Source organism: Culicoides brevitarsis, chromosome 3, assembly GCF_036172545.1.
Source record: "Culicoides brevitarsis isolate CSIRO-B50_1 chromosome 3, AGI_CSIRO_Cbre_v1, whole genome shotgun sequence".
In the NCBI taxonomy this organism is placed as follows: Eukaryota; Metazoa; Arthropoda; class Insecta; order Diptera; family Ceratopogonidae; genus Culicoides; species Culicoides brevitarsis.
In genome coordinates, this window is record NC_087087.1 from 32262220 (window position 1) to 32285798 (window position 23579).

Sequence of the window (23579 nt, forward strand, 5' to 3'; positions counted from 1 at the left end):
TTTTCTAAAAATTTTTAGAATTTTTTTTTTAACAAAAAAAAATTTTTTTTTTTCAAAAAATTTTATTTTTAATTTTTTTTTTTAATAAATTTTTAGATTTTTTTTTGAATTGAAAATAGAAATTAGCCTTCGAAAGTATTAAATTTTTTTTTTTCAAAAGGAAATTTGATTTTTCAAAATTTTGAAGGTATGCAATGAATTTTACATATTTGAGAATTTTTTTAATTTTTTAAGAATTCACCCAAAACTTAGTTTTATAAACTCCGTCAAACAACAAAAAAATCATAAAACCGAATTTGAGTAATAGGTTTGCCAAAGTTTCTATGGATTTATCTATTTGAAAACCTCCAATTATTTCAATATCGTATTTTTTTTTAGAAATCCTTAAGGTTTACAAGTTTTTGAATTTTATAGACTCAAATGTTGGTGCTTACAGTTCATTTTTCAAATTTTCTTTACAAAATACTAAATTTCAGAGAAATTTTTTAATGATAAAGATTTATTGATTTTAGGTAAAGATTTCACATACCTTCAAATAAGAAGGAAAATTTCATCGAATGTACAACAAAAATGGATTTAAAAAAATTTAATTAATTAAAAAAAATTTTTAAAATTTTAAAATAAAAAATTTAAAAACTATTTTATATTTATTTTTTATATTTAAAAAATTTTTCAGACCTGAACATTCAGATATATTGAACATTCAGATACTCCAAATTAAATTTTCCTCAAAAAATTAAAAATTCTTAAATTATATCAAAATTATTTTTAGTCAAAGCAATTTTCATTTAAAAAATCTAAATATTCATTTTTTTATAAAAATTAAATTTTTTTCAAATAAAAAAAAATATTTTTTCATTTTAACAAAATTTTCCGCCATCAAAAATAAATTTTTGCACAAATTTGCAAATTCCCGCAACCCATTGAATTAGCGTGCCGTCAATTCCAAACCCAAAACGTAAACGAAATTCGTGAAAATCGGAAAAATATTCAGTCAAATGGGATTTCCGCAGGAAAACGGAGATGCGTCGACCGTAGTTTGAGGTAAACGTCTCGCGAAAACGCTTGCAAATTCACACGTGTTGCGCGTGCCAATTGCTAAATCACGGAAAAGCGACTTTTTATTTTACGTCATACGAGCAGTTTCGTGTCTCGAGAATCGTTTTCTAAATAATTAATTAAATTGCACACATGTTCATGGTTATTCTTATCCTTTTTCGTTGAGGGACACTGGCGTTTCGGTCAACACAGCACGAGTGTGTGGAACGATCCACTGAAAAATTACTCGCGGTTACGAGCGAACGAAAAAAAAATATCCTGTGGAAAGTTTTTCATTCGAATTTTCTCTTTTGCCCATCTCTAGCAGTGTTTGGAAGGAGCATCGCTGCAAAAAATATAGAAAAATAGAAAAAGGATAACTCTTCGGGGTGCTCTTCATACAATATTCATGATGTTGAAATTACTGCAAAAAATAATAATAAAATAACAAATGCGTGCCGAAAGTCAATTGTATCAATAAACACACACACAGAAAATATTTTCCGATTGATTCAATCACCGCCAACAAACAATAAGGACAAAAGCGACGACGACGACACATCATCATCGAAGTTCGTCGGTTCGAAAGGAAACACATGAATGGTAATAAACTGCTCTTTCAATTGATTTTCCATATTAAAAAATCTATTTTTGTCATGTCAGTTTCCTTTTTTTTATTTACTTCTTCATTTTGTCGATGATCGATTAAGGCTCAAGGCCAATCTCCCTCCGGCTCTCTATCACACACACGAAAAAACACACATTTTGAATTAAGCGCACAGACACGGTGCAAGGCACTCGTTAAGATTTTATAGCAAAGCAAAGCAATTAACGTACAAAACACATACAAGATACTCCGCTCAGGCTCTCTATTTACAAAAACAAACAAAAAAAAAGTATTAAAAATGCCGCAAAAGCTAGGCTCCATCAAAAAGCATGTGGTCAGACGAAAAAAGAAGATCACACGTAGCCAAGGTCAGTTTGAACTTCAACTAAATACTCTCTCTCTCGCTCTTAAGGTTTAAGATACATGTCAAGGGTTCAAGGACATTTCCTTTGTGGTGCTTTGTCATTGCCATTTTCTTTCTATTTTTGCATTGTGTGGCATCGTACGAAAGTGAATGTGTAACAAAGGAATGAAGGATTTAAATGCACGTTTATTGGAAAAAGATTTAATGGGAGAAATTTATATAAATTGAGCGGATTTTCGATGTTTATCGAAATTTGAAAAGTTTTTCGATGTTTTTGGGATCTAAGAAACTTTTCGATGTTTTTGAGATCTAAAAAGCTCTTCGATGTTAATTAAGGTTCGAAAAGCTTAGACCTCAAAAACATCGAAAAAGCTTTTTAGATATGAAAAACATCGAAAAGTTATTCAGATTTCAAGAAACATCGCAAATCTCAAAAATTTAAAATTTTCAATTTTTGAGTTCTGAAGAACTTTTCAAATTTCTTGAATTATAGATTTTCGATGTTTATCGTAATTTGTAAAGCTTTTCGATGTTTTGAAGTCTAAGAATTTTTCCAAACTTCAAATAACATCGAAGAGCTTTTTAGACCTCAATTAACATCGAAGAGCTTTTAAGACCTCAAAAACATCGAAGAGCTTTTTAGACCTTAAAAACATCGAAAAGCTTTTCACATTTTTTAAAACATCAGAATGTCAGTTTTTTGAAGGTTGAAAAGCTTTTCGATGTTTTTGAGGTCTAAAAAGCTTTTTCATCGGTGAAATTGAAAATGTTTTTTTAGACCTCAAGAAACATCGAAAATCTCTTAGTTTTCAAAATTTTATTGAATTTTTTGAGGTCTGAAAAGTTCTTCGATGTTTATTGAAAATTTATTTCGATGTTTTAGGGTCCAGAATTTTCGATGTTTTGAAGTCTAAGAAATTTTTCTAACCTCAAATAACATCGAAAAGCTTTTAAGACCCCAAAAACATCGAAAAAATTTTCAAATTAAAAAAAAAACATCGAAAATCGGTTCTTGACATTTTCCCACAAACAAAATTGCATTTTTCCTTCGTAATGTCCTTTAAACACTTCCTACAATTTTCCTCTTTGAAACACTTGACATTGTAATGATTGTAGAACATTTTTCAAAGCATTTTTTTTTTGATACTTATCAAGTGATTGAAACTAACACGTATCATTGGGTGAAAAATAAAAGTGAAATAACTGCACGAGACTGATAAATATTATTTAATAACAATTAACAATAGATTAAAGAATGAATTGGCAAAACAAGTTGTTAACTAACGAACGACGCCGCCGTCGTTTCGCATGCTGATTTTTTGAGCCTCTAACAAAAATATAATGAAAAATTTTGTTAAAAGCCAGTACAATACACCTTGTTTGGGTTTGACAAAGCGTTCATTTTTATTTTGTATTCATATTAAATTATTTATTTAACATAACAAAAAAATAATAAGTTTTTTTTTGGTATTTGGTGAGTGGTTTGGTTTGAAAAATTTAGTTGCCAAATTATTTTTGTAGTGAATGCTCGATTTTTTTTAATTTTTTTTTTTAAAGAAAAGCTTGAGAAATAATTGAAAATTTAATTTTTTAACAGTCGTTAAAGTATTAAAAGCCACTATGGATAAACAGCAACAGCAACAATCATCCTCGGCAGAGATGCCAGCAAATCAGAAGGAAATTGAAAGTGAATTTTACACAACAGGCAGAATTGGGAGGCGAAATGCGCTGCCGGATATTCTCGCAGAACATTGTACCACGAGTACAGCCGATCTCCCCGATAACTTTAGTGCACTTACGACGCAGGGTAAGAACTTTAATCACAAATTTTTAGAAAAATTTTATTTTAATAATTTTAAAGAACAATATTTTCATTAAAAATTTTGATAATATATTAATTATAATTTTTTTAATTAAAAAAAATAATAAAATTTTTCTTTTGTTAAAATTAAAAAAAAAAAAAATAAAAATTTATTTAATTTTATGCACCTAATTTAAATTTAATTAAATAAAAAAAATTATTAAAAAAAATAATTTTAAAATATAATTTAATTTTAATTTTGAAAAAAATAAATTTTAACAAAAATTAAATTAAATTTAATAAAATTTTTTTTTTTATTAAATATTATCAAAATTTTAATTTTAATAAAAATTTTAATTAAAAAAATTAAATTAATAAAAATATTTTTTTATATTAAAAACATTTTTAAATTAAATTTAAATTTTTGCAAAAAAAAAATTATTAAAAAAAATTAAAATATTTTTTTTAATAATTCAATTTATTTTTTAATTAAAAAAAATAATTTAAAAAATAAAAATTTAGTTTTATTTAATTTAAAAAAAATAACTAAAAAAATAATATTTTTTTTTAATTAAAAAAATTAAATTAATAAAAAAATATTAATTAATAAAAAATTAAATTAAATTAAATTTAATTATTAAAAAAATATTTAAATTAAAGAAACTCCATCACAAAATAACGCCAGTAGTTCACAATCTGGACCAAGTGAGCCTGTCACTGAAGTGTCATCAAACAAAACTTAGATTAGATTTTCATAACGATTTAATTATGGTAACATAAAATAATTATATAATCAAAACTTTTGACAAAGTAAACATTTTGTAATTAAACAGAAGGAACATCATAGGTCGTGCTGTACCTAAAAAACTTGCGCGAACGTAAACTTTTTCCTTCAATGATTCAAAAATAAATAAATAATTAAAAATTAATTTTTTATTTATTTTTTGATCGTTTTTTGAAGAAAAAGTTTACATGTACTTACAACGGAAGAGAAAAAAAAATCCCCAAAAAAATAAAAATTGAAAGACAATGAATGAACGTTAGCTTTAAAAAAAACAAAAAAAATATTTATTATGAACAAAAATTAAAAAAAAAATATTTATTATTTATTAAGCAATGCAAGCTAATCGAATGGAAATTAATCGAAGAATTTATTGCATGAAATGAACATTGAAAAACTTTTTTTTTTATTTTTAAATCGAATCAATTCAATCGATACTCGATTTTTTATTCAACATGCTCTTTTTTTGTCATAATGCACAATATTTTACTTTTTTTTCTCTCTCTCACTCGGAAGACATACAAGGCCAAAGATTTTATTTTATTCTATAGTTTAACGAACAAAAAAAGTAAAAATGAACAAAATATAAATAAATATTTAATATTATAAAATAAAAAATATTTATGAGATAAAGTCTACCTAGTTAGAAAAAAAAATAAAAATATTTTAATGGAAATTCAAAGTCTCGACAAAAGTTTTTTGTGTGTTGTCAATTATTGTCCGCCATGAAGCGACGACAGTAAAAAAAAAGTAAATAAATTATGAAGTAAATAACTTTTCTATTTATAAAAAGAAGAAAAAAAAAGTTTCCTTCCGTCTATTTACCATGTTTAGGTATAAATTTTTCTATCATTTATGTGTCCTTGGAATTTAAATTACGATATTTTTCCTTGTATTTTTGTGTGATTTTACGCAGGATCTCAAATGTTTGTTAATTATTTAAAAATAAAAGGAAGAAGATAATGAACAGTTAGAAAACTAGAATGAATCGCGTGATGTAAAAGAATTTTTTTTGTGAAGCAAGGAAAAATATTTCACGTTTTCAATTTTTTGAAGAATTTTTAAAATTTAATTTATTAATTAATTTATTAATAATTTGCCAAAAATTAAAAAAAAATATTAAAAATTAAAAAATGTCAATTCAAAAAAATTTCCGTTAAAAAAATTTGCAAATCGCATTTCGCTAATTCAATTTTTATTTTATTTATTTTTTAAAAATTTCTTTGATTAATTAATGATTTAAATTAATTAATTTAAATTATTAAAATTTAATTTAAAAATTAATTAATTAAAGTTAAATAAAAAACAAAAATTAAAGAAAATAAATTTTAAAAAATTCAATTCAAAAAAAAATCCGTTAAAAAAATTTGAAAATCGCATTTCGCTAATTCAAAAAAAAACTAATTAAATAATTCCGAATAATTCATTAAAAATTAATTAAATAACTAATTCAAAAAATAATTTAAAAAATAATTAAAAATTATTTAATTAATTAATTAATAAAAAAATAAATATTAATTTAATTAATTAATTAATTAAAAATTAAATAATTTTTTTTAAATATTTTTTTAACAAATGAAAATTAAGTTTTTATCCAATAATTGAGACATAATTGTAATGTGAAATATTTTTCCTTATAAGTAGCTTCACCCGAAGACACAAGATATTATTTATTAATGATTTGATCAATCAATAAGTATTACAATGAGCTAGTTTCTATAAAGAAATTATACAAAAAAGGAGGAATTTCCTTAGAAAATCATAAGTTTTCAACAAGAAAAGCTATTTTTATGACATTTTTTTTGTCATTATATAAAAAAATATGAAATAAAAGGTCTTAAAAAATTTAAAAAAAAATTTAAAAATCAAATTTTTCAAAAAATTTTAGAATTCTTAAGACATCAGAGTAAAATATTTCCGAAAAAAATCCAAAAACTTTTGATTTTCTAACAAAAATTTCCCTCCTCGAAACTCTAAGACTCAATAAACAAACAAAATAAAATAAAAATTAATCAAAAACATTTAAAAACCGAGTCTGGCACTCAACCATCATGCATCACAAACTTTACCCGAGCCACCTTTCTACACATAAAACCACAAAAAAATCACAAATGATCTCTTTTTCTTCAATTTTTCAATATTTTGATTTTTTTCTACAATCAGTACCTAAAAAAGCAGCTAAACAACAAAAAACGAAACGAAATTTGTGTCATGTCAATTTAATTCTACCTAAAAAAAAAAGTTAAATTAAATGTAAAATTAAAATATATTAAATTTAGCTGTGCTATTTACTTTACTGAAACAAAAAAAAACACCTTAAATATAAAATGTACTAACATAATTTATTAAAAATAATGAGAGGAAATTTAATTGTACCCATTATTAATACTTGTTAAGTGTAATAATTCATCACGTGAATAAAAAAAAGATATTTATTGTAGAAAATTGCAGTTTTAATCAACTTTTAATGGCTTCCTGTGACTTTTTCTTTGATTCTAGATCTTCAAATATTTTTAAAATGAACGGCGGGTTACTTTCCCACAGTTTGTGACTTGGATTGAGGATGTATTTGCGAGGCGTTTGACAAGTTTTACAGATACAATCGACATAGGAGTGTTCTTTGACCTTTTCGACAACAACTACATCGCAACTTTTATCGGGAACGAGACACGTGGAGCACTTTCGACAAAAATTTCGCTTGATTTTTGGATCTCTACGGGAAAAAATTTGAAAAAATTTGCATTTTTACAAGAAATTAATTGAAAAAAGTTAATAAACTTACATTCGATAAACGCATTTCTTGCCTAACGTCTTCATCGAGGACCCGTACAAGCTGGAAAGTTGGTTCAAATTGAATTCCGAAGCTAATTTCGAGATATTTTGTAAAAATTCCAATCGATGCAGCATGTCAGGATTTCCTTTTTTCGGTTTTGATTTCTTTTTCGCACATTTTTGTTGGTTTTTTCCCTTATTTTCGGGATTTTTTGCCATTTCCCGTGTTTTTGTTTATGCCAGCAGCTGATTTTGACGTTTCATTTGACGTTTCTCGCACGTGTGATTTGTTTTGCTCTCGCATTTTTCCGAAAGTTTTTCCGATAAAGTACTCGAACCATGGAGGAAAAGGACCTAAGTTTCCATCAAATGGAATTAGATGACCGAATCTTGAAAGGAATTGCAAAATTGGGATGGTTGAAGCCCACAAAGATTCAGGAGAAGGCAATTCCGCTGATTCTCGAAGGAAAAGACGTTTTGATACGTGCAAAGACCGGATCTGGCAAAACGGCGGCTTTTGTGGTGCCTTTATTGCAGAAAATCATCAAGTCCAAACAGCATGAGCAGGAACAGAAAGTCAGTTCGTTGATTTTGGCGCCCACGAAGGAGTTGTGTGATCAGATTTTGAAGGTAATTTTTAATTTTTACTCGATTTTGGGTCGATTTTTGACTCAAAAGTAACTTTTTTCGTCGTAGGTAACGCAAGAATTGACCCGAAAGTGTGAAAGAACGATCCGAGCGATTGATTTGTCGTCGAAACAAGACACATCTGCCCAAAAAGTGCTTTTATTGGAACGTCCTGACATCATTATCGCCACGCCAACGAGGATTTTGACCCATATCCGTCAAGAAAATGTATCTCTCAAGGAGTCTCTTGAGACTTTAGTCGTAGATGAAGCGGATTTGATCTTTTCTTTCGGTTTTAAGAACGATTTGAACCTTTTATTGGAACAATTGCCGGCTGTTTATCAGTCTGTACTTGCTTCGGCGACGTTGAATACCGATGTGAACAATCTCAAGGCAGTAATTTTGCATAATCCAGTCATTTTAAAGCTCGAAGAACCAGATTTGCCGCCGCAAACGCAAATAACGCATTATTATTTGTATGCCGAGGAGTTGGAAAAAGCCACAGTTTTATTGTCACTCATAAAATTACACTTACTTCGCGGTAAAAACATCATTTACGTCAATTCCGTGGATCGTTGTTACAAATTGAAGCTGTTTTTGGCCCAATTTCGGATACGTTGTTGCGTTCTCAACTCGGAGTTGCCCGTAAAAGTGCGTTGTCATGCCGTAAACCAGTTCAATCAAGGCGTTTATGACACTTTAATCGCTTCCGACGAGAAATTCGTGCAAAATCCAACCCATGGCAAAGATAAAAAGGACAAAAAAGACAAAGAATCCGGCGTGGGACGAGGAATTGACTTTTTACAAGTCTCGAATGTCGTAAATTTCGACTTTCCGTGCGACATTGAGTCCTATATTCATCGTGCGGGACGAACAGCACGTGCTACAAACACCGGTTGTGTCTTATCGCTCGTCGCGGTTGCGGAAAAAGAGCAATTTGACGCCACACAAGCACATTTGAGGAAAATGTACGTCGTCGATGACGATCCAATTCGCCAATTCAAGTTCAAAATGGACGAAGTTGAGCCTTTTAAGTATCGCAGCATGGATGCGTGGCGTGCAATCACGAAACAAATCATCAAGGAGGCTCGTGCGTGCGAATTAAAGAACGAAATTTTCAATTCCGAGAAGTTAAAGGGGTTTTTCGACGACAATCCACGCGATTTGCATGTTTTACGACATGACACAACAGTTCAACCGACACAAGTGAATCCGCAGCTGGGAGAAGTGCCCGAATATATCGTGCCGCAGTCGCTAAAACGCATCGTTGGAGTCGTCACGAAGAAACGAGGCGCGAGATTTAATCAGCAACAGAAGCGAAAGTCCCGCGATGACCCCTTGAAGGTAGCCAAAGTGGATTTTGCCAAGAAAAAACGAAAAATTTAGATGAATTTCTGTAAATAAATTTAAGTTTCAATAAAAAATTTAACGAAAATTTTAAAAATTTTGACAATTCTCACCGCAAGAGGTCCTGTCATCGCAAAAAAAAACATATTTTTCATCGCGACTTGAAAAATCAACAAATTTTCACGATTTTTTCAGGATGTTGCGTTCGCGCGCACTGAATTTGGGCCGTCTTGCGGCACAGCAAATCGCCCGGCGTCACTTTGGAACTACACAACCTCTGAAATCCGGCGGAACGTAAGTTTTTTTAGCATTTTTTTACGAAATTATGTAATCCCGATCAAAACAAGTCAGAAATTTTTTACAAAAATTTTTTTTTTGTAGTTGGGTTTATCGTCAGGCAGCTGCTCCCGCTCCAAAATGGGTAACAATCGGTGCAAATCTTACCGGAGGCCTCTTTTGGTGGTGGGTTTTATGGCATCTTTGGCATGAATCCGAACACATTACGGGAGAATTCCCCTGGCCCGATCCAAGTCAATGGACAAACGCTGAACTCGGCATTCCGCCAGAAAGTGAAGGTCCCGCTGAACGAATTCAGGTTTAAAGCTGTTGTAGGTCTCTGTGTAAATTAAATAAATAAAAAAAATATTCGATAAAATGAGATTTTAGGTTAATTTTTCTTCGAAAAAAGGTTTTTAAAGAAGAAATTTCATAGAAAAAAATTAATTTTTAAGTTTTAGGCATTAAAAACTCTTAAAAATTCAAAATTTTTAAAGAAATTTAACAAAAAAAAAATTTCCTAAAATTTGAATTGACTGTCATGGGCTAAATTTTTTTAAAAGAAATTTAACAAAAATTTAAAATTTCTAAAGAAATTCAACAAAATTCGGAAATTTTTTCAAAAATTTGAATTCCAATTGACTCTCATCGACAATTTTTGGTCAAAAAAGTCTTCGAATGAAGAAATTTCATAGAAAAAAAAAATTAATTTTAAAATTTTTGGGCCTAAAATTTCTTAAAATTCAAAATTTCTGAAGAAAATCATTTAAAACCTGAAATTTTTTTAAAAATTCGAATCCCAGTTGAATGTCATCGGCATCTTCTGTCACTCGTACTCCCACACAGAGACAAAAATAGTAAACAAATGACGATATCCGTGCAAAAACTCGATAAAATAACTTAAAATCATGTCCGAATCCGACTGGATTTACTTTCTATTCGCTCTCGTGACCTCATTTTGCTTCATTTTCAACGAATTCGCATCGCTTGGTCTCTCCATCGAAAATCTCTTTGCTTGGTTCATTGGCGATGAGTACACCCAATTCGTTCAGCACCATATTTTACGAACTTCCGTGACGCTGGTCGTTCATTCGGCCCTTCCGATGTTCTTTATCGTCCTTCGATGTCTCAGTATTGGCTTCGACGACGGGATTTTTATCCAAATTTTGTCAGCAATTTCAGTTGTACTTCCTTCGATGGCTGTAACTCTCATCCTGTACTATTGGAACACGGGCTGGATCACCCATAGTGTCGTAAAAGCCCTAAAAATCTATCAAGAAAGCAGTTGGATGTCCCTTGTGACGGATATAAACACAGAATTTCGGGGTCCTGACAAGATGGTTATACGTTTAAATAGCATTTCGAACCTCGTTGTCACTGAAAATTGGCTTTTTAAGACAACTCCGTACACAGTTTACGTGGCGCATCAAAGTGATATGGAATTAATCGCGGATAAAGTGAGTTTTTGAACCGAAATTCTCATTAAAATTGTTAAAATTAAATTTTTTCATAGACCGACACCCATGAAATCACGGAAGAAGGCACCGATATCATCCAATACGTGAATATCCGGGTGAAACCTCATCGCGGAAATGCAAAAGAGTTTTCAATTCGCATCAAGGCGCCTCAATTCAAGAATTTGCAAGATCGTTTACGACGTCAAGTCATCATTTTGCCAAATGTGAGGCTTCAACCGTCGCTCATGGATCGCTTCATCGACGCTTTTAAGGATCAAGTCGCTGCTAATCCCAAAATTTCCTACAATAGAGAAGATCTGGATGTCTGTTTTGCCTGTTTTGCTCAAGAACCTGACGTAAAAATCCGTAAAAACTGCTTAGACCTTGACGAAGACGGAAACGAGCTTGACGAAGAGTCTCGTTGCGGAAATTGTTATTGTCGCCCCATGTTTTGTGTGAGTTGCTGCGCTCGTTGGTTCTCTGCGCGACAAGATGAACGTTCGCCGGAAACGTGGCTCGAGAAGAAAAGTCCTTGTCCCATGTGTCGCACGAAATTTTGCATGTTGGATATTTGTTACATCGAAAAATTACCTTCGCGACGCCTTGCTGAGTCACAATCATGAAAAAAAATTTTTTTATTAAATTTTTTTAGAGATATATTTCAGTTAATAATTCATTTTTTATTCCTTTTTATTGCCTCCTACAGATCCGGAGCGACGTTTATTTTTATCCACAGCTGCTGAGCCGTCTTTTCGCCCCATTACGGGACTTCCGCCGGAACTGATGTTACGAATTAACGATTTAAGGCCCTTTGCTTGGGTTTCGCTCGCGTTATTGACGACCCCGAGTGTCTCGGCGGCAATTATGAAGAAGTCGTCGACGATATGGGGCGGCGGTGAGATGTCAAGCGGAATGATATCGTTGAGAGTTAGGGTGCCGGAGGCCATTTTTTTGTTGAATTCTTGATTATTGAAGCTTGAAAGGCGGGATTGGTGTCCTTGAATGCCTCCGCTCGTTGCTTGTTGTGCCTGAAGTGTCTGAATTCGGTTCCGTAACAAACTATTTTCGTCTTGCAAACGTTTTATGAGACAAACTTCGGCATCCGCTCGCGTTAATGTCGGTTGCGGCATACATTGAAAGATGGTAGAAAGGAAATTGTGCAAGGAAATTAGCAGGGTGTCTTGATATTGCTTCGTGAAATACAAACTAAAAGTGGAATGTTCCTCGGGATTCTTGCAAAAAGGAAAAACTACAAAGAAAATTTGAAATTTTAGCAAGAAATTTAATTTTTCGACGAAAAAACTTACAAAACCAATCCTTCCATTCAGAAACTCCTTGCAATTCGCTCGACATTTTCTGAAAAAATTCCGTAATTTTGTCATTTTTGTTGTTATTGTAAGCCGTCACCAAATACAACTTGTAAATTCCTTGCTGTAACTTCTTCACTGCTGTCGTGAAACTTTGCTCCAGTTTCGAGAAAATGTTGCAATTCAAATGATTAATCTAAAAAAATCAAAAAAGGTCAAAATCTGCCCCCAAATGAATTATTTCTTATCAAAAAAGACAAAAACTTACATATTGCACCAATGTATCGAGATCGTGAGTGTTGATGCAAACCATTAGCTGGTCCACAATTTTGTCAGCTCGAAAGCTTTGGTCTTTATCGTTCTTCAGCTCGGCATCGAATTGCTTTAAAGTCCCCGAAAATCCGCGGAAAATGAGAAATTCTTTCACCAAATTATCCACGAAATTTGTTGCCATTTTTCTGTAGCCCTCTTCTGGTCATTTATGGAATTAAACTTTTAAAGCAGGGGTGTAGCTTGAAAGGGGTCGTGATTTTCTAAAAAAAAATTTTTTGAAGAAAATTTTTGAATATTTTTACATTATTTCGTAATAATAGAGAAAAATTTTTTACTCAAAACTAGAAAAAATTAAAAAAAAAAATTTTTTTCTTTGACATAGTTTTGTTTTAAAAATATCAAGAGCAAAAAAACTTGTGTCAAAAACTGTGTCAAAGATGGTTTTGTCAAATCTTGCTCCAAATGGATTGAAATTTGTCAGAGGGCTCTAATTTATCATTTTTAATCATTTTATAACTCAAAACTGCCAAAAAATTGAAACTGAAAAAAATTTTTTTCTTTGACATAGTTTTGTTTTGAAAACTAAATCAAGAGCAAAAAAACTGTGTCAAAAACTGTGTCAAAGCCAATTTTGTCAAATTTTGCTCCAAATGGATTGAAATTTGTCAGAGGGCTCTAATTTATCATTTTTAATCATTTTATAACTCAAAACTGCCAAAAAATTGAAACTGAAAAAAATTTTTTTCTTTGACATAGTTTTGTTTTAAAAACTAAATCAAGAGCAAAAAAACTGTGTCAAAAACTGTGTCAAAGCAATTTTGTCAAATCTTGCTCAAAATGGATAAAAATTTGTAAGAGGGCTCTAATTTATCATTTTTAATCATTTTATAACTCAAAACTGCCAAAAAATTGAAACTGAAAAAAAAAGTTTTGTTTTTTCTGACATCCAAATGGTTTTGCTCTAATTTATCATTTTTAAAAACTCAAAATCAAAAAAGACTGCAAAAAAACATAGTTTTGTTTTAAAAACTAAATCAAGAGCAAAAAAACTGTGTCAAAAACTGTGTCAAAGCTATTTTTGTCAAATCTTGCTCCAAATGGATAGAAATTTATCAGAGGGCTCTAATTTATCATTTTTAATCATTTTATAACTCAAAACTGCCAAAAAATTGAAACTGAAAAAATTTTTTTTCTTTGACATAGTTTTGTTTTAAAAACTAAATCAAGAGCAAAAAAACTGTGTCAAAAACTGTGTCAAAGCATTTTTTGTCAAATCTTGCTCCAAATGGATAGAAATTTGTCAGAGAGGCTCTAATTTATCATTTTTAATCATTTTATAACTCAAAACTGCCAAAAAATTGAAACTGAAAAAAAATTTTTTCTTTGACATAGTTTTGTTTTAAAAACTAAATCAAGAGCAAAAAAACTGTGTCAAAAACTGTGTCAAAGCTATTTTTGTCAAATCTTGCTCCAAATGGATTGAAATTTGTCAGAGGGCTCTAATTTATCATTTTTAATCATTTTATAACTCAAAACTGCCAAAAAATTGAAACTGAAAAAAATTTTTTTCTTTGACATAGTTTTGTTTTAAAAACTAAATCAAGAGCAAAAAAACTGTGTCAAAAACTGTGTCAAAGCTATTTTTGTCAAATCTTGCTCCAAATGGATTGAAATTTGTCAGAGGGCTCTAATTTATCATTTTTAATCATTTTATAACTCAAAACTGCCAAAAAATTGAAACTGAAAAAAATTTTTTTCTTTGACATAGTTTTGTTTTAAAAACTAAATCAAGAGCAAAAAAACTGTGTCAAAAACTGTGTCAAAGCTATTTTTGTCAAATCTTGCTCCAAATGGATTGAAATTTGTCAGAGGGCTCTAATTTATCATTTTTAATCATTTTATAACTCAAAACTGCCAAAAAATTGAAACTGAAAAAATTTTTTTTCTTTGACATAGTTTTGTTTTAAAAACTAAATCAAGAGCAAAAAAACTGTGTCAAAAACTGTGTCAAAGCTATTTTTGTCAAATCTTGCTCCAAATGGATTGAAATTTGTCAGAGGGCTCTAATTTATCATTTTTAATCATTTTATAACTCAAAACTGCCAAAAAATTGAAACTGAAAAAAATAATTTTTTTTCTTTGACATAGTTTTGTTTTAAAAACTAAATCAAGAGCAAAAAAACTGAAACTGAAAAAAAATTTTTTCTTTGACATAGTTTTGTTTTGAAAACTAAATCAAGAGCAAAAAAAACTGTGTCAAAAACAAATGGTGCTCTAATTTATCATTTTTAATCATTTTATAACTCAAAACTCCCAAAAAAATGAAACTGAAAAAAATTTTTTTCTTTGACATAGTTTTGTTTTAAAAACTAAATCAAGAGCAAAAAAATTTTTGTCAAATCTTGCTCCAAATGGATTGAAATTTGTCAGAGGGCTCTAATTTATCATTTTTAATCATTTTATAACTCAAAACTGCAAAAAAATTGAAACTGAAAAAAAAATTTTTCTTTGACATAGTTTTGTTTTAAAAACTAAATCAAGAGCAAAAAAACTGTGTCAAAAACTGTGTCAAAGCAATTTTTGTCAAATCTTGCTCCAAATGGATTGAAATTTGTCAGAGGGCTCTAATTTATCATTTTTAATCATTTTATTAACTCAAAACTGCAAAAAAAAAAACTGTGAAACTGTCAAAAAAAAAATTTTTCTTTGACATTTTTTCATTTTTAACTCAAAACTGCCAAAAAATTGAAACTGAAAAAAATTTTTCTTTGACAAGTTTTGTTTTAAAAACTAAATCAAGAGCAAAAAAACTGTGTCAAAAACTGTGTCAAAGCAATTTTTGAATCTTGCTCCAAATGGATGCTCCAAAATTTGTCAGAGGGCTCTAATTTATCATTTTTAATCATTTTATAACTCAAAACTGCCAAAAAATTGAAACTGAAAAAAATTTTTTTCTTTGACATAGTTTTGTTTTAAAAACTAAATCAAGAGCAAAAAAACTGTGTCAAAAACTGTGTCAAAGCTATTTTTGTCAAATCTTGCTCCAAATGGATAGAAATTTGTCAGAGGGCTCTAATTTATCATTTTTAATCATTTTATAACTTAAAACTGTTAAAAAAATAAACTGATGGTTTGATGGTTGAATTTAAAGCGTTTTTTTTATTTAAATAAATAATTTCTTTTGTGTGCCCTAAAAAAATTTTTTTTCTGCCCTGTTTGAAATTTCCCTCTATACCCGTCACTGACTCAAACCCAACTTGAATTAGCAAACGGATCAAAACAAGGTCGAACAACATCAGAAATTGCGACTTTTTGGAGCAATTTTTATTCAATAAAACCCAAAAATTGCTCATTAATCTCCTGTTGCGTTAATTCACGTGCAATTTGGACCAAAAACCCCACGAACGAACGGTAATTTCACAACGCAAAATCACCATCGGAAACATTTCTGTGATCAAAAAATGGAGCTCCTCGAAGGAAGTTCTTCGGAATCGACCGTGACAACGGTAAAAGACAGTCGCGTCGTGCAAGAATCCGAAGAAACGCGATATTGCTGGGTTTGCTTCGCCACAGATGAAGACGGCGAGTTGTCGCCATGGGTTCAGCCATGTTCCTGCAAAGGTTGGTTTGTTTTTATTTTTATCGATAAAAAAAAAAAATGATGACGAAATATTTTTTTTTTAATTTTTTTTGCAGGTACCACTCGATGGGTGCACCAATCGTGTTTATCGCGTTGGATTGACGAAAAGCAAAAGGGAAATTCATTCAAAAAGGTCGCTTGTCCCCAATGTCAGACGGAATATATCATAGTTTTTCCCTCAATGGGCACTTTGGCGAACGTTCTCGAGGGAATTGATGCTTTGGTGCGTCGCGTTTCGCCATTTTTGACTGCTGGATTGATCGTTGGCTCGCTCTACTGGACTTCCGTGACTTATGGAGCGATTACAATTCTACAAGTCGTCGGATATCACGAAGGATTGAAGATTATGGACAATACCGATCCATTGTTGTTGTTGGTAGCATTACCCGCTATTCCAGTTTCACTCGTACTTGGTCGCATGATTCGCTGGGAAGACGTCGTTTTGCGTTTTATTCAAGCCAAAGACAATCGCGCTCGAAAATTTCCCTTAATTAGTTTGATTTTGCCCGTAGCGTAAGTTTTTCCCGTGAAATTTTAACAATTTTCATAATTTTTTTGCATTTTTAGTGATGACGACGACGTTTACACAAATGGCGAAATTCCCCCATCCACAGATCCCGTCAGTCAAACGTCAGATCCGCTCTCCGTACCGCGAGTTTTGTGCGGCGCATTGCTCCTGCCGAGCATTTCGTCGATAATTGGACACGCTTTCTTCGATTCCGTGCAAAATAATTTGCATCGAACACTTTTGGGAGGTTTAGCGTTCATCGCTTTTAAGGGAGCCCTTAAAATTTACTTCAAGCAGAAGCAGTATAAGCGGAAAAAGCAACGCAAAATTCTCGATTACACCGAAGAAAATGTGCGTCAATTCGCGTCGCGACAAGCTCCATCGATGGCGGCGACAAATAACTTGAATAACGGCGCCCGGAACTTGGCAGACCTCCAATGGCCCGACAATTCCTAAGTTTTTAACGCAACATGTCAGCAGTCACGCATACAATTTTACTTTTAAACGATATATTTATTCATGAATTCTGTATTTTACTGCAAATGAACTAAAATTCAGTCAAAATTTGTGCGTTTTCATCTCTTTCCGTGACTTAATTCGAGGAAATTTGTCTCTGAGTTGATCAATTTTGGCAATTCTTCTTGCAGCAACTCGTGTAACGTGACTCCATCGTGCTTGTAAATCCAATATCCTTCGCATTTATCGCCTGTTTCAGCATTTTTGGGGATAAAATCGTATCTTTTGGGACCGCTCAGGGGTGAACTCAACCAAATTTGTCGATTAGGTGACTGTCTGTTGATCACGTAAGTACCTTTTTGGGATCCGAGTTTCACTGTTAACACTCCATCCTAAAAAAATTACGATTTTTATGCATTTTTTACATTAAATTAAGGTCAAAACTTACTCCGTAGATGATATCGGCATCTTTTAATGAAGAATTTGACTCTACAATTTCATCAAAATAGTCGCATAGGGATTCCAGGGTCTCGTTACAGACAATTTCATAAGTGTTGGCATCAACAAGAGCTTCGTCAAGGTTATTGCTGGGCGGTAAAGGGTTGGAAATGCTTCTCACAACTTGTTTTTGTGGAAATTTTTGAGGATTTCGATAATCCAAGGGTTTCTGAACAGCAATTGCACTCACGTTTCTGATTGATTTTGTGATTTTTTGTGATTGGCAGCGTTGAAAATGGATTCTTGCTACTCTAAAGGAGCTCAAAAGCATTTTTCTTAATTATTTTTAGTGATTTTCAGTGAAAATTAAAACAGAATTCGGCGAAATTCAAGGCCCAATGCTCATTTCGGAGTCAAGGACGTCCCAAAGCACACAAAAAAATCACACGTCAAACCGTAAAAATCGTCGTGCGTTTCAAAAGTGCATTTCGCGTGTGATTTTTCGCTGATATTTGTGTGAATCACAGAGAGTTTCGTGCAAAAAGTTGTCACACTCGCTAAAAGTCGACCATGGGAAACGTGCAGGCGGCCTCTAAGCCAATAACATCGGCAGCAAATCAATTTTTGGGCGCAGTTCCCGAGCCGAATGCCACTGCGGAGCAAGATGGAAAGGCGAAAAGTGCTGCAAAGCCTCTCGAAAATCCCGGCACGATGGAAGAACTGCACAAAAAGTGCAAAGGTACGTATTTTAATTCACATCCGGGGCGATTTTTGACGAATTATTGGAAAAACGAGGACCGCACACTTCGAAATAACCTCGAAAAAAATTTGTTACTCTCCATGTTATGTCACCATATAGCAAAAAAACACGTATATGCGCACAGACATGCATTTACATCAACACATGTTTTGTCTCTTCTTTCAGATGTGATGCCAGCGAACTTTGAGGGCGCCAAGTTGATGGTCAATAAGGGTCTCAGCAACCATTTCCAGGTCTCACACACGATAAATTTGAGTTCGACGCAAGAATCCGGCTACAAATTCGGCACAACGTACGTCGGAACGAAACAAATTTCGCCAACGGAGACATTTCCCGTGATTTTGGGCGATATAAGTCCCTCGGGAGACCTCAACGCGAACATAATTCATCAGATAACGCCACAAATCCGCTGCAAATTCGCGTCACAAATACAAAATAGCAAAGTTGTTGCGGGACAACTGACGACAGACTACAAAGGAGCCGATTACACGGCCTCGGTTACGGTTGGCAATCCAAATATCATCAATAATTCCGGTGTCATTGTAGCGCATTACTTGCAATCTGTCGCTCCCGGCTTGTCATTGGGCGGCGAACTTGCCTATCAGTACGGACCCGCAGTGCCTGGCGGCGAAATTGCCATCGTTTCAGCGGCAGCACGTTACGCGAGCGGCTTGTCAGTGTGGAGCGGAACCGTTGGATTGGCAGGACTTCATGTTTGTTACTATCAACGGGCCAGCGAGCAATTGCAACTGGGCATCGAACTCGAAACGAGTTTCAAGATGCAAGAAGCTGTCGCGACAATTGGCTACCAAATCGATTTGCCGAAAGCGAGTCTCGTGTTCCGAGGGATGCTCGATTCCAATTGGAATGTCGGCGGTGTCTTGGAAAAACGATTAGAACCCCTTCCATTCTCCTTTGCGCTCAGCGGACTCTTGAATCATAGCAAAAATCAATTTAGACTAGGTTGCGGACTTATTATCGGTTAAGAATTCACCTCCACACGAAACACACACATCCGACGTGCAAGAACCCCTTCAGTCATTTAAAAAAACACTTTAATGTACAATTTACTCGATATCTAACACTTACACACTAAAAAATGTCAGAAAATATATTTTTATCATGGCAGAAAAAAAAATAAACTTAGAGAGAACGAAAAATCCCGGGCACGCCAAATTTTTTTTTGTTTCATCTGAAAACTGCCTAAAAGACGCCAAAATGCATTTCTGTCGGACCTTTTTTTTTTACCGTAGATACCTCGTCTCAGAAACAGATGAAGAATATAGTTTTACGCTTAAGTACATCTTAGAATCATTTTTTATGATTTTTTTTATTAATTCTTCGATTGCGTTCATTTACTGTAGAATAGAAGTCAGAATGGTTTAAAATTTAAATAAATAATAAATAAAAAAGTAGCAATGGAGAACAATGACGTTGAAAATAAATTTAAAAAAATAAAAAAGAGAGTTTTAGAAATACTATTGGAAATTATAAGAAATAATAAAAAATAAAAAAAAAATATATAAATAATTTTTTTGATTTTTTTTTTGTTGGGACTAGATTCCGCTTTTGAGAGCTTGTTCAGCTGTGAGGACTTTTAATTTCATCAAACGACGTTCTTCGTGGTTGAATGTTAGTTTTACGCCCATTTGGCTCTGAAAAAAAAAAATTTAATAATTTTTTTTAAATTTTTATGCGAGATAATTTGTATTTTTTTCTCTTGAATGTAAGGATTTTCAGTAAAAAAATTAGTTTTCGAAATAAAATTTTCAGTTTTCGAAATTGAAATTTTTCTCTTGTTGTATTAAAGTTTTTCGATAATAAAATTTCTTTTCGAAATTGAAATTTTTCTCTTGTTTTATTAAAGTTTTTCGATAATAAAATTTCTTTTCGAAATTGAAATTTTTCACTTCTTTTATTAAAATTTTTCGATAATGAAATTTTTTGTTTCGAAATTGAAATTTTTCATTTCTTGTATTAAAATTTTTCGATAATAAATTTTTTTGTTTTCGAAATTGAAATTTTTCACTTCTTATATTAAAATTTTTCGATAATGAAATTTTTTGTTTTCGAAATCGAAATTTTTCACTTGTTGTATTAAAATTTTTCGATAATAAATTTTTTTGTTTTCGAAATTGAAATTTTTCACTTCTTATATTAAAATTTTTCGATAATGAAATTTTTTGTTTTCGAAATTGAAATTTTTCTTGTATTAAAATATTTCGATAATGAAATTTTTAGTTTTCGAAATTGAAATTTATCACTTCTTGTATTAAAATTTTTCGATATTGAAATTTTTTTTTTCGAAATTGAAATTTTTCACTTCTTGTATTAAAATTTTTCGATATTGAAATTTTTTGTTTTCGAAATTGAAATTTTTCATTTCTTGTATTAAAATTTTTCGATAATAAATTTTTTTGTTTTCGAAATTGAAATTTTTCACTTCTTGTATTAACATTTTTCGAAAATAAAATTTTTAGTTTTTTAATGGCACTTTCAGCTCAATTTCAGCACAAAATCTAATAATTTATGAAAATTTTTCGAAAATCCTCACGTTCAAACAAAAAATTACCAATTTCAAGCAAAATTTTCAAAAACTTACTTCATGTTGCTTCATGTGATGTCGATAATTCCCTCGATCCTTGTACTCTTTTGAGCAAACGGAACAAACGAATCTCTGTCCCGTATGTTCCCTCTTGTGATCTTGAAACGTCGAGCTACGAGCGAATGCTTTGCCGCAATGTTCGCATTTATAAGGCTTTTCTCCCGTGTGATTCCTTTCATGCTCCACAAATCCGAGCTTTTTATTGAACGTCCTCTCACAAAACCGACATTTGTAAAGTCTTTCGTTCTCGGGCAAGTGCATCAACTGATGCGCCTCCAAATTCTGCTTCCGAAAGAAAATTTTTCCGCAAGTCTGACACTCAAAAGTCTCTTTCGGCACAAAAGTGTCGGTATGTTGCTTCTGAATGTGATTTTTCAGGCCCTTTTTTCGAATTAATTTTCCGCATGTGGGACATGGCACGGAAACTTTTTGCAGTCTGAGGTGCAGGGCGTCGACATGAACCTTGAATTGCTTCTCGTAGGCAAAAAGCATCGGAGGCGAACACGAATCGCATTTAAATTTGGCCGCGGAATTGAAATGGAAACGAATCAGATGCGTGATGATGCCTTTTTTGTTCCGCTGTTCACTATTGCAATGCGCACATTTGAAGGGTTTGCCGTCAAAATGCCTCAAAACGTGTTCCTGCAACTGATGATCATGCTCGAAGGACTTTGAACAAAGATGGCACATGAAACGACACTCGATCCCAGCTCCATCGTGAAATTTTTTCAAATGCGACGCAAAATTCGGGTAATTTGTGAACTGTTCGCGACACGAAATGCAATAATTCACTTTTATCAGGTGCTTTTTTGTACAAAAATGACTGTGAATCTTCTTACTTTCGTCAGTTTTGAACTCTTTTTGACATCCTTGACACAAATTTCCCGAATCCGGCGGGAAAAAATGCATTTTCAAGCGATGCTGAACGACATTTTCCTTATTTTTCAGATGACTTTTGCCACAAAGCTCACATTTTTCTGTCGTCGGATCGAAATTCATGATTTGAATGCCGTTATCGCGCTTGCCAATGTACACGAGACTTCCATCGGGCTGCGGATGTGTCCTGCTGTACGAACTTTTGAGCGAATAAACATCGGGAATGACGAGATTTGGCGGTAAATCCAATTGTGCGAGATATTTTTGGAAGCCAGCGAGACATTTGTGTTTATTATTACTTGTTTTGACCCCACAGAGCTTGCAATTTTTCGAAATCGGCGGATATCCTGAATGAATTTTGCTTAAATGATCTCGAAAGTCATCGAAATTTGTGGCTTTGAAGTCACATTCGAAGCAAGAGAGTCCTTCAGAGGCTTGGCTTTGAGCACAAAAGTACGAATGTTGCGTTTTTTCCAAGGAATTTGAGCAGGCAGTACCACAAGCACGACATTCAACGTCATTTGGCTTCGGAAAAAAATGAAATCGGCGATGAACACTCATTTTATCCGCATTTGGCACTTCGTTATTGCACAAATCGCAAATTTTGGACCGTGGATCGTAATTTGTGACACGAAACGACTTTGATTTTTTCTCAATGAACACTTCCGAGCCATCGAATTGAGAAAATACTTGAAAATACGGACCTTCAATAGAAGTCAGAGATGGCAATTCAACATTTGGAGGCACGGGATTCGATATTTCAGGAAAATTTATCAGTAAGTCGCTGTGATTTTTGTTTTTTATGACTTCTTCGTCGTTGTAAAAGATGTTAATTTGTATTTTGTGTTCACATTTTTCGCAATTTGCATTGAAATCGGCAATTATTTTGTGATTTTTTGAGTTTTCTTGTGTTATTAATTCAAATTTTGGATTTTCGAGACGTTCTTTTCCCAAATTAACGATGATATTTATGTCTTGTGCCATTTTAACAGCCTAAAATAAGGAAAAGCCGAACAGAATTTTGTTTGTTTTGATTTTTTTTTTTGCTACAGGGTGACACAAAAGTCGTCGTGCAATTTTCGAAAAAAAAAATTCAGTTTTCGAACTTAAAAATTTTAGTTTCGAAGTAAAAATTTTTATTTTTCGAAAAAAAATTTCTCTTCTCGAATAAAAAATTTTCAATTTTTTCTCTTTTCGAATTCGAAAAAAAATTTTCGAAAATGAATTTAAAAAAAAAATTTTCGAAAAAAATTTTTTTGTTTTTCTCTTCTCGAATAAAAAATTTTCGAAAAAAAAAATTTTTTCGAAAAAAAAAATTTTTAATTTTGAAAAAAAAATTTTTGTCTCTTCTCGAATAAAAAATTTTCTCTTTTCGAATAAAAAATTTTCAATTTTTGAAAAAAAAAATTTTGTCTCATCTCGAAAAAAAGATTTCTCTTTTCGAATAAAAAATTTTTAATTTTTGAAAAAAAAAAAAAAAAAATTTTGTCTCTTCTCGAAAAAAAATTTTCAGTTTTCGAAAATAAATATTCTCTTCTCGAATAAAAAATTTTCTCTTTTCGAATTAAAAATTTTTAATTTTTGAAAAAAAAAATATTTGTCTCTTCTCGAATAAAAAAATTTAAATTTTTGAAAAAAAATTCAGG

The 23579-nt window shown here is 31.8% G+C and overlaps 9 protein-coding genes across 13 annotated transcripts in view; 6 read left to right on the top strand and 3 right to left on the bottom strand.

The window, feature by feature from the left end:
* LOC134833181 (frataxin homolog, mitochondrial) overlaps window positions 1–18141 on the bottom strand; it is an 84569-nt gene extending 66428 nt beyond the window's left edge. The window contains exons 1-2 of one of the 2 annotated variants that reach the window (XM_063847416.1): window positions 17703–18141; window positions 17299–17646 (exon numbers count right to left, since the gene is read on the bottom strand). In XM_063847416.1, the coding sequence (XP_063703486.1) occupies window positions 17374–17646; window positions 17703–18023 (594 nt within the window). In that variant the 5' untranslated portion in view covers window positions 18024–18141 and the 3' untranslated portion in view covers window positions 17299–17373. Of the gene's footprint in view, window positions 1–17298; window positions 17647–17702 lie in introns of those variants that run through there. The other variant, XM_063847417.1, reaches the window with a different exon arrangement.
* On the top strand, window positions 952–6820 carry LOC134833189 (cAMP-dependent protein kinase inhibitor beta-like). 4 transcript variants are annotated; one of them, XR_010162111.1, is made up of 5 exons: window positions 952–1044; window positions 1364–1641; window positions 1702–2013; window positions 3607–3816; window positions 4471–4834. XR_010162111.1 is itself a non-coding variant. In XM_063847428.1 (5 exons), exons 2-4 carry the CDS (start codon window positions 1944–1946, stop codon window positions 4551–4553), a joined length of 363 nt encoding a protein of 120 aa, XP_063703498.1. In that variant the 5' UTR covers window positions 965–1641; window positions 1702–1943; the 3' UTR covers window positions 4554–4581; window positions 6755–6820. The 4 variants fall into 4 exon arrangements, 2 of the variants coding, with proteins under 2 accessions (XP_063703498.1, XP_063703497.1); XR_010162110.1 differs by having other exon boundaries at window positions 962–1044; window positions 1367–1641; XM_063847428.1 differs by adding an exon at window positions 6755–6820 and having other exon boundaries at window positions 965–1641; window positions 4471–4581.
* Window positions 7640–9415, top strand: LOC134833166 (probable ATP-dependent RNA helicase DDX56). The gene is made up of 2 exons (XM_063847401.1): window positions 7640–7993; window positions 8060–9415. The coding sequence occupies exons 1-2, from the start codon at window positions 7703–7705 to the stop codon at window positions 9374–9376; spliced, it is 1608 nt and encodes a 535-aa protein (XP_063703471.1). The 5' UTR covers window positions 7640–7702; the 3' UTR covers window positions 9377–9415.
* LOC134833191 (uncharacterized) lies at window positions 9452–9993 on the top strand. Its single transcript, XM_063847430.1, has 2 exons — window positions 9452–9631; window positions 9719–9993. Exons 1-2 carry the CDS (start codon window positions 9534–9536, stop codon window positions 9936–9938), a joined length of 318 nt encoding a protein of 105 aa, XP_063703500.1. The 5' UTR covers window positions 9452–9533; the 3' UTR covers window positions 9939–9993.
* Window positions 10459–11708, top strand: LOC134833169 (E3 ubiquitin-protein ligase TM129-like). The gene is made up of 2 exons (XM_063847404.1): window positions 10459–11070; window positions 11127–11708. The coding sequence occupies exons 1-2, from the start codon at window positions 10522–10524 to the stop codon at window positions 11691–11693; spliced, it is 1116 nt and encodes a 371-aa protein (XP_063703474.1). The 5' UTR covers window positions 10459–10521; the 3' UTR covers window positions 11694–11708.
* LOC134833176 (WD repeat-containing protein 91-like) lies at window positions 11751–12846 on the bottom strand. The gene is made up of 3 exons (XM_063847412.1): window positions 12646–12846; window positions 12378–12573; window positions 11751–12319 (listed from the first exon to the last, which is right to left on the bottom strand). Exons 1-3 carry the CDS (start codon window positions 12829–12831, stop codon window positions 11751–11753), a joined length of 951 nt encoding a protein of 316 aa, XP_063703482.1. The 5' UTR covers window positions 12832–12846.
* On the top strand, window positions 15908–17362 carry LOC134833170 (E3 ubiquitin-protein ligase MARCHF5-like). Its single transcript, XM_063847405.1, has 3 exons — window positions 15908–16271; window positions 16347–16803; window positions 16858–17362. The coding sequence occupies exons 1-3, from the start codon at window positions 16112–16114 to the stop codon at window positions 17252–17254; spliced, it is 1014 nt and encodes a 337-aa protein (XP_063703475.1). The 5' UTR covers window positions 15908–16111; the 3' UTR covers window positions 17255–17362.
* Window positions 18142–18262: 121 nt separating the features above from the next.
* Window positions 18263–19970, top strand: LOC134833172 (mitochondrial import receptor subunit TOM40 homolog 1-like). Its single transcript, XM_063847408.1, has 2 exons — window positions 18263–18431; window positions 18618–19970. The coding sequence occupies exons 1-2, from the start codon at window positions 18263–18265 to the stop codon at window positions 19436–19438; spliced, it is 990 nt and encodes a 329-aa protein (XP_063703478.1). The 3' UTR covers window positions 19439–19970.
* LOC134835518 (zinc finger protein 62 homolog) lies at window positions 19942–22917 on the bottom strand. The gene is made up of 2 exons (XM_063850397.1): window positions 21055–22917; window positions 19942–20107 (listed from the first exon to the last, which is right to left on the bottom strand). Exons 1-2 carry the CDS (start codon window positions 22915–22917, stop codon window positions 20009–20011), a joined length of 1962 nt encoding a protein of 653 aa, XP_063706467.1. The 3' UTR covers window positions 19942–20008.
* Window positions 22918–23579: the final 662 nt, after the last annotated feature.

Coding starts and splice junctions, on each gene's coding strand:
- LOC134833172 (XM_063847408.1), top strand. CDS start 18,263: ATGGGAAACGTGCAGGCGGCCTCTAAGCCAATAACATCGGCAGCAAAT. Junction 18,432..18,617: donor ACTGCACAAAAAGTGCAAAG/GTACGTATTTTA, acceptor CTCTTCTTTCAG/ATGTGATGCCAGCGAACTTT.
- LOC134833191 (XM_063847430.1), top strand. CDS start 9,534: ATGTTGCGTTCGCGCGCACTGAATTTGGGCCGTCTTGCGGCACAGCAA. Junction 9,632..9,718: donor CCTCTGAAATCCGGCGGAAC/GTAAGTTTTTTT, acceptor TTTTTTTTGTAG/TTGGGTTTATCGTCAGGCAG.
- LOC134833170 (XM_063847405.1), top strand. CDS start 16,112: ATGGAGCTCCTCGAAGGAAGTTCTTCGGAATCGACCGTGACAACGGTA. Junction 16,272..16,346: donor TCAGCCATGTTCCTGCAAAG/GTTGGTTTGTTT, acceptor TTTTTTTTGCAG/GTACCACTCGATGGGTGCAC. Junction 16,804..16,857: donor AGTTTGATTTTGCCCGTAGC/GTAAGTTTTTCC, acceptor TTGCATTTTTAG/TGATGACGACGACGTTTACA.
- LOC134833166 (XM_063847401.1), top strand. CDS start 7,703: ATGGAGGAAAAGGACCTAAGTTTCCATCAAATGGAATTAGATGACCGA. Junction 7,994..8,059: donor TGTGTGATCAGATTTTGAAG/GTAATTTTTAAT, acceptor TTTTCGTCGTAG/GTAACGCAAGAATTGACCCG.
- LOC134833176 (XM_063847412.1), bottom strand. CDS start 12,831: ATGGCAACAAATTTCGTGGATAATTTGGTGAAAGAATTTCTCATTTTC. Junction 12,574..12,645: donor TCGATACATTGGTGCAATAT/GTAAGTTTTTGT, acceptor TGATTTTTTTAG/ATTAATCATTTGAATTGCAA. Junction 12,320..12,377: donor TGAATGGAAGGATTGGTTTT/GTAAGTTTTTTC, acceptor TTTTCTTTGTAG/TTTTTCCTTTTTGCAAGAAT.
- LOC134833169 (XM_063847404.1), top strand. CDS start 10,522: ATGTCCGAATCCGACTGGATTTACTTTCTATTCGCTCTCGTGACCTCA. Junction 11,071..11,126: donor TGGAATTAATCGCGGATAAA/GTGAGTTTTTGA, acceptor ATTTTTTCATAG/ACCGACACCCATGAAATCAC.
- LOC134833189 (XM_063847428.1), top strand. CDS start 1,944: ATGCCGCAAAAGCTAGGCTCCATCAAAAAGCATGTGGTCAGACGAAAA. Junction 2,014..3,606: donor GAAGATCACACGTAGCCAAG/GTCAGTTTGAAC, acceptor ATTTTTTAACAG/TCGTTAAAGTATTAAAAGCC. Junction 3,817..4,470: donor TAGTGCACTTACGACGCAGG/GTAAGAACTTTA, acceptor TTTAAATTAAAG/AAACTCCATCACAAAATAAC.
- LOC134835518 (XM_063850397.1), bottom strand. CDS start 22,917: ATGGCACAAGACATAAATATCATCGTTAATTTGGGAAAAGAACGTCTC. Junction 20,108..21,054: donor ATCACATGAAGCAACATGAA/GTAAGTTTTTGA, acceptor TTTTTTTTTCAG/AGCCAAATGGGCGTAAAACT.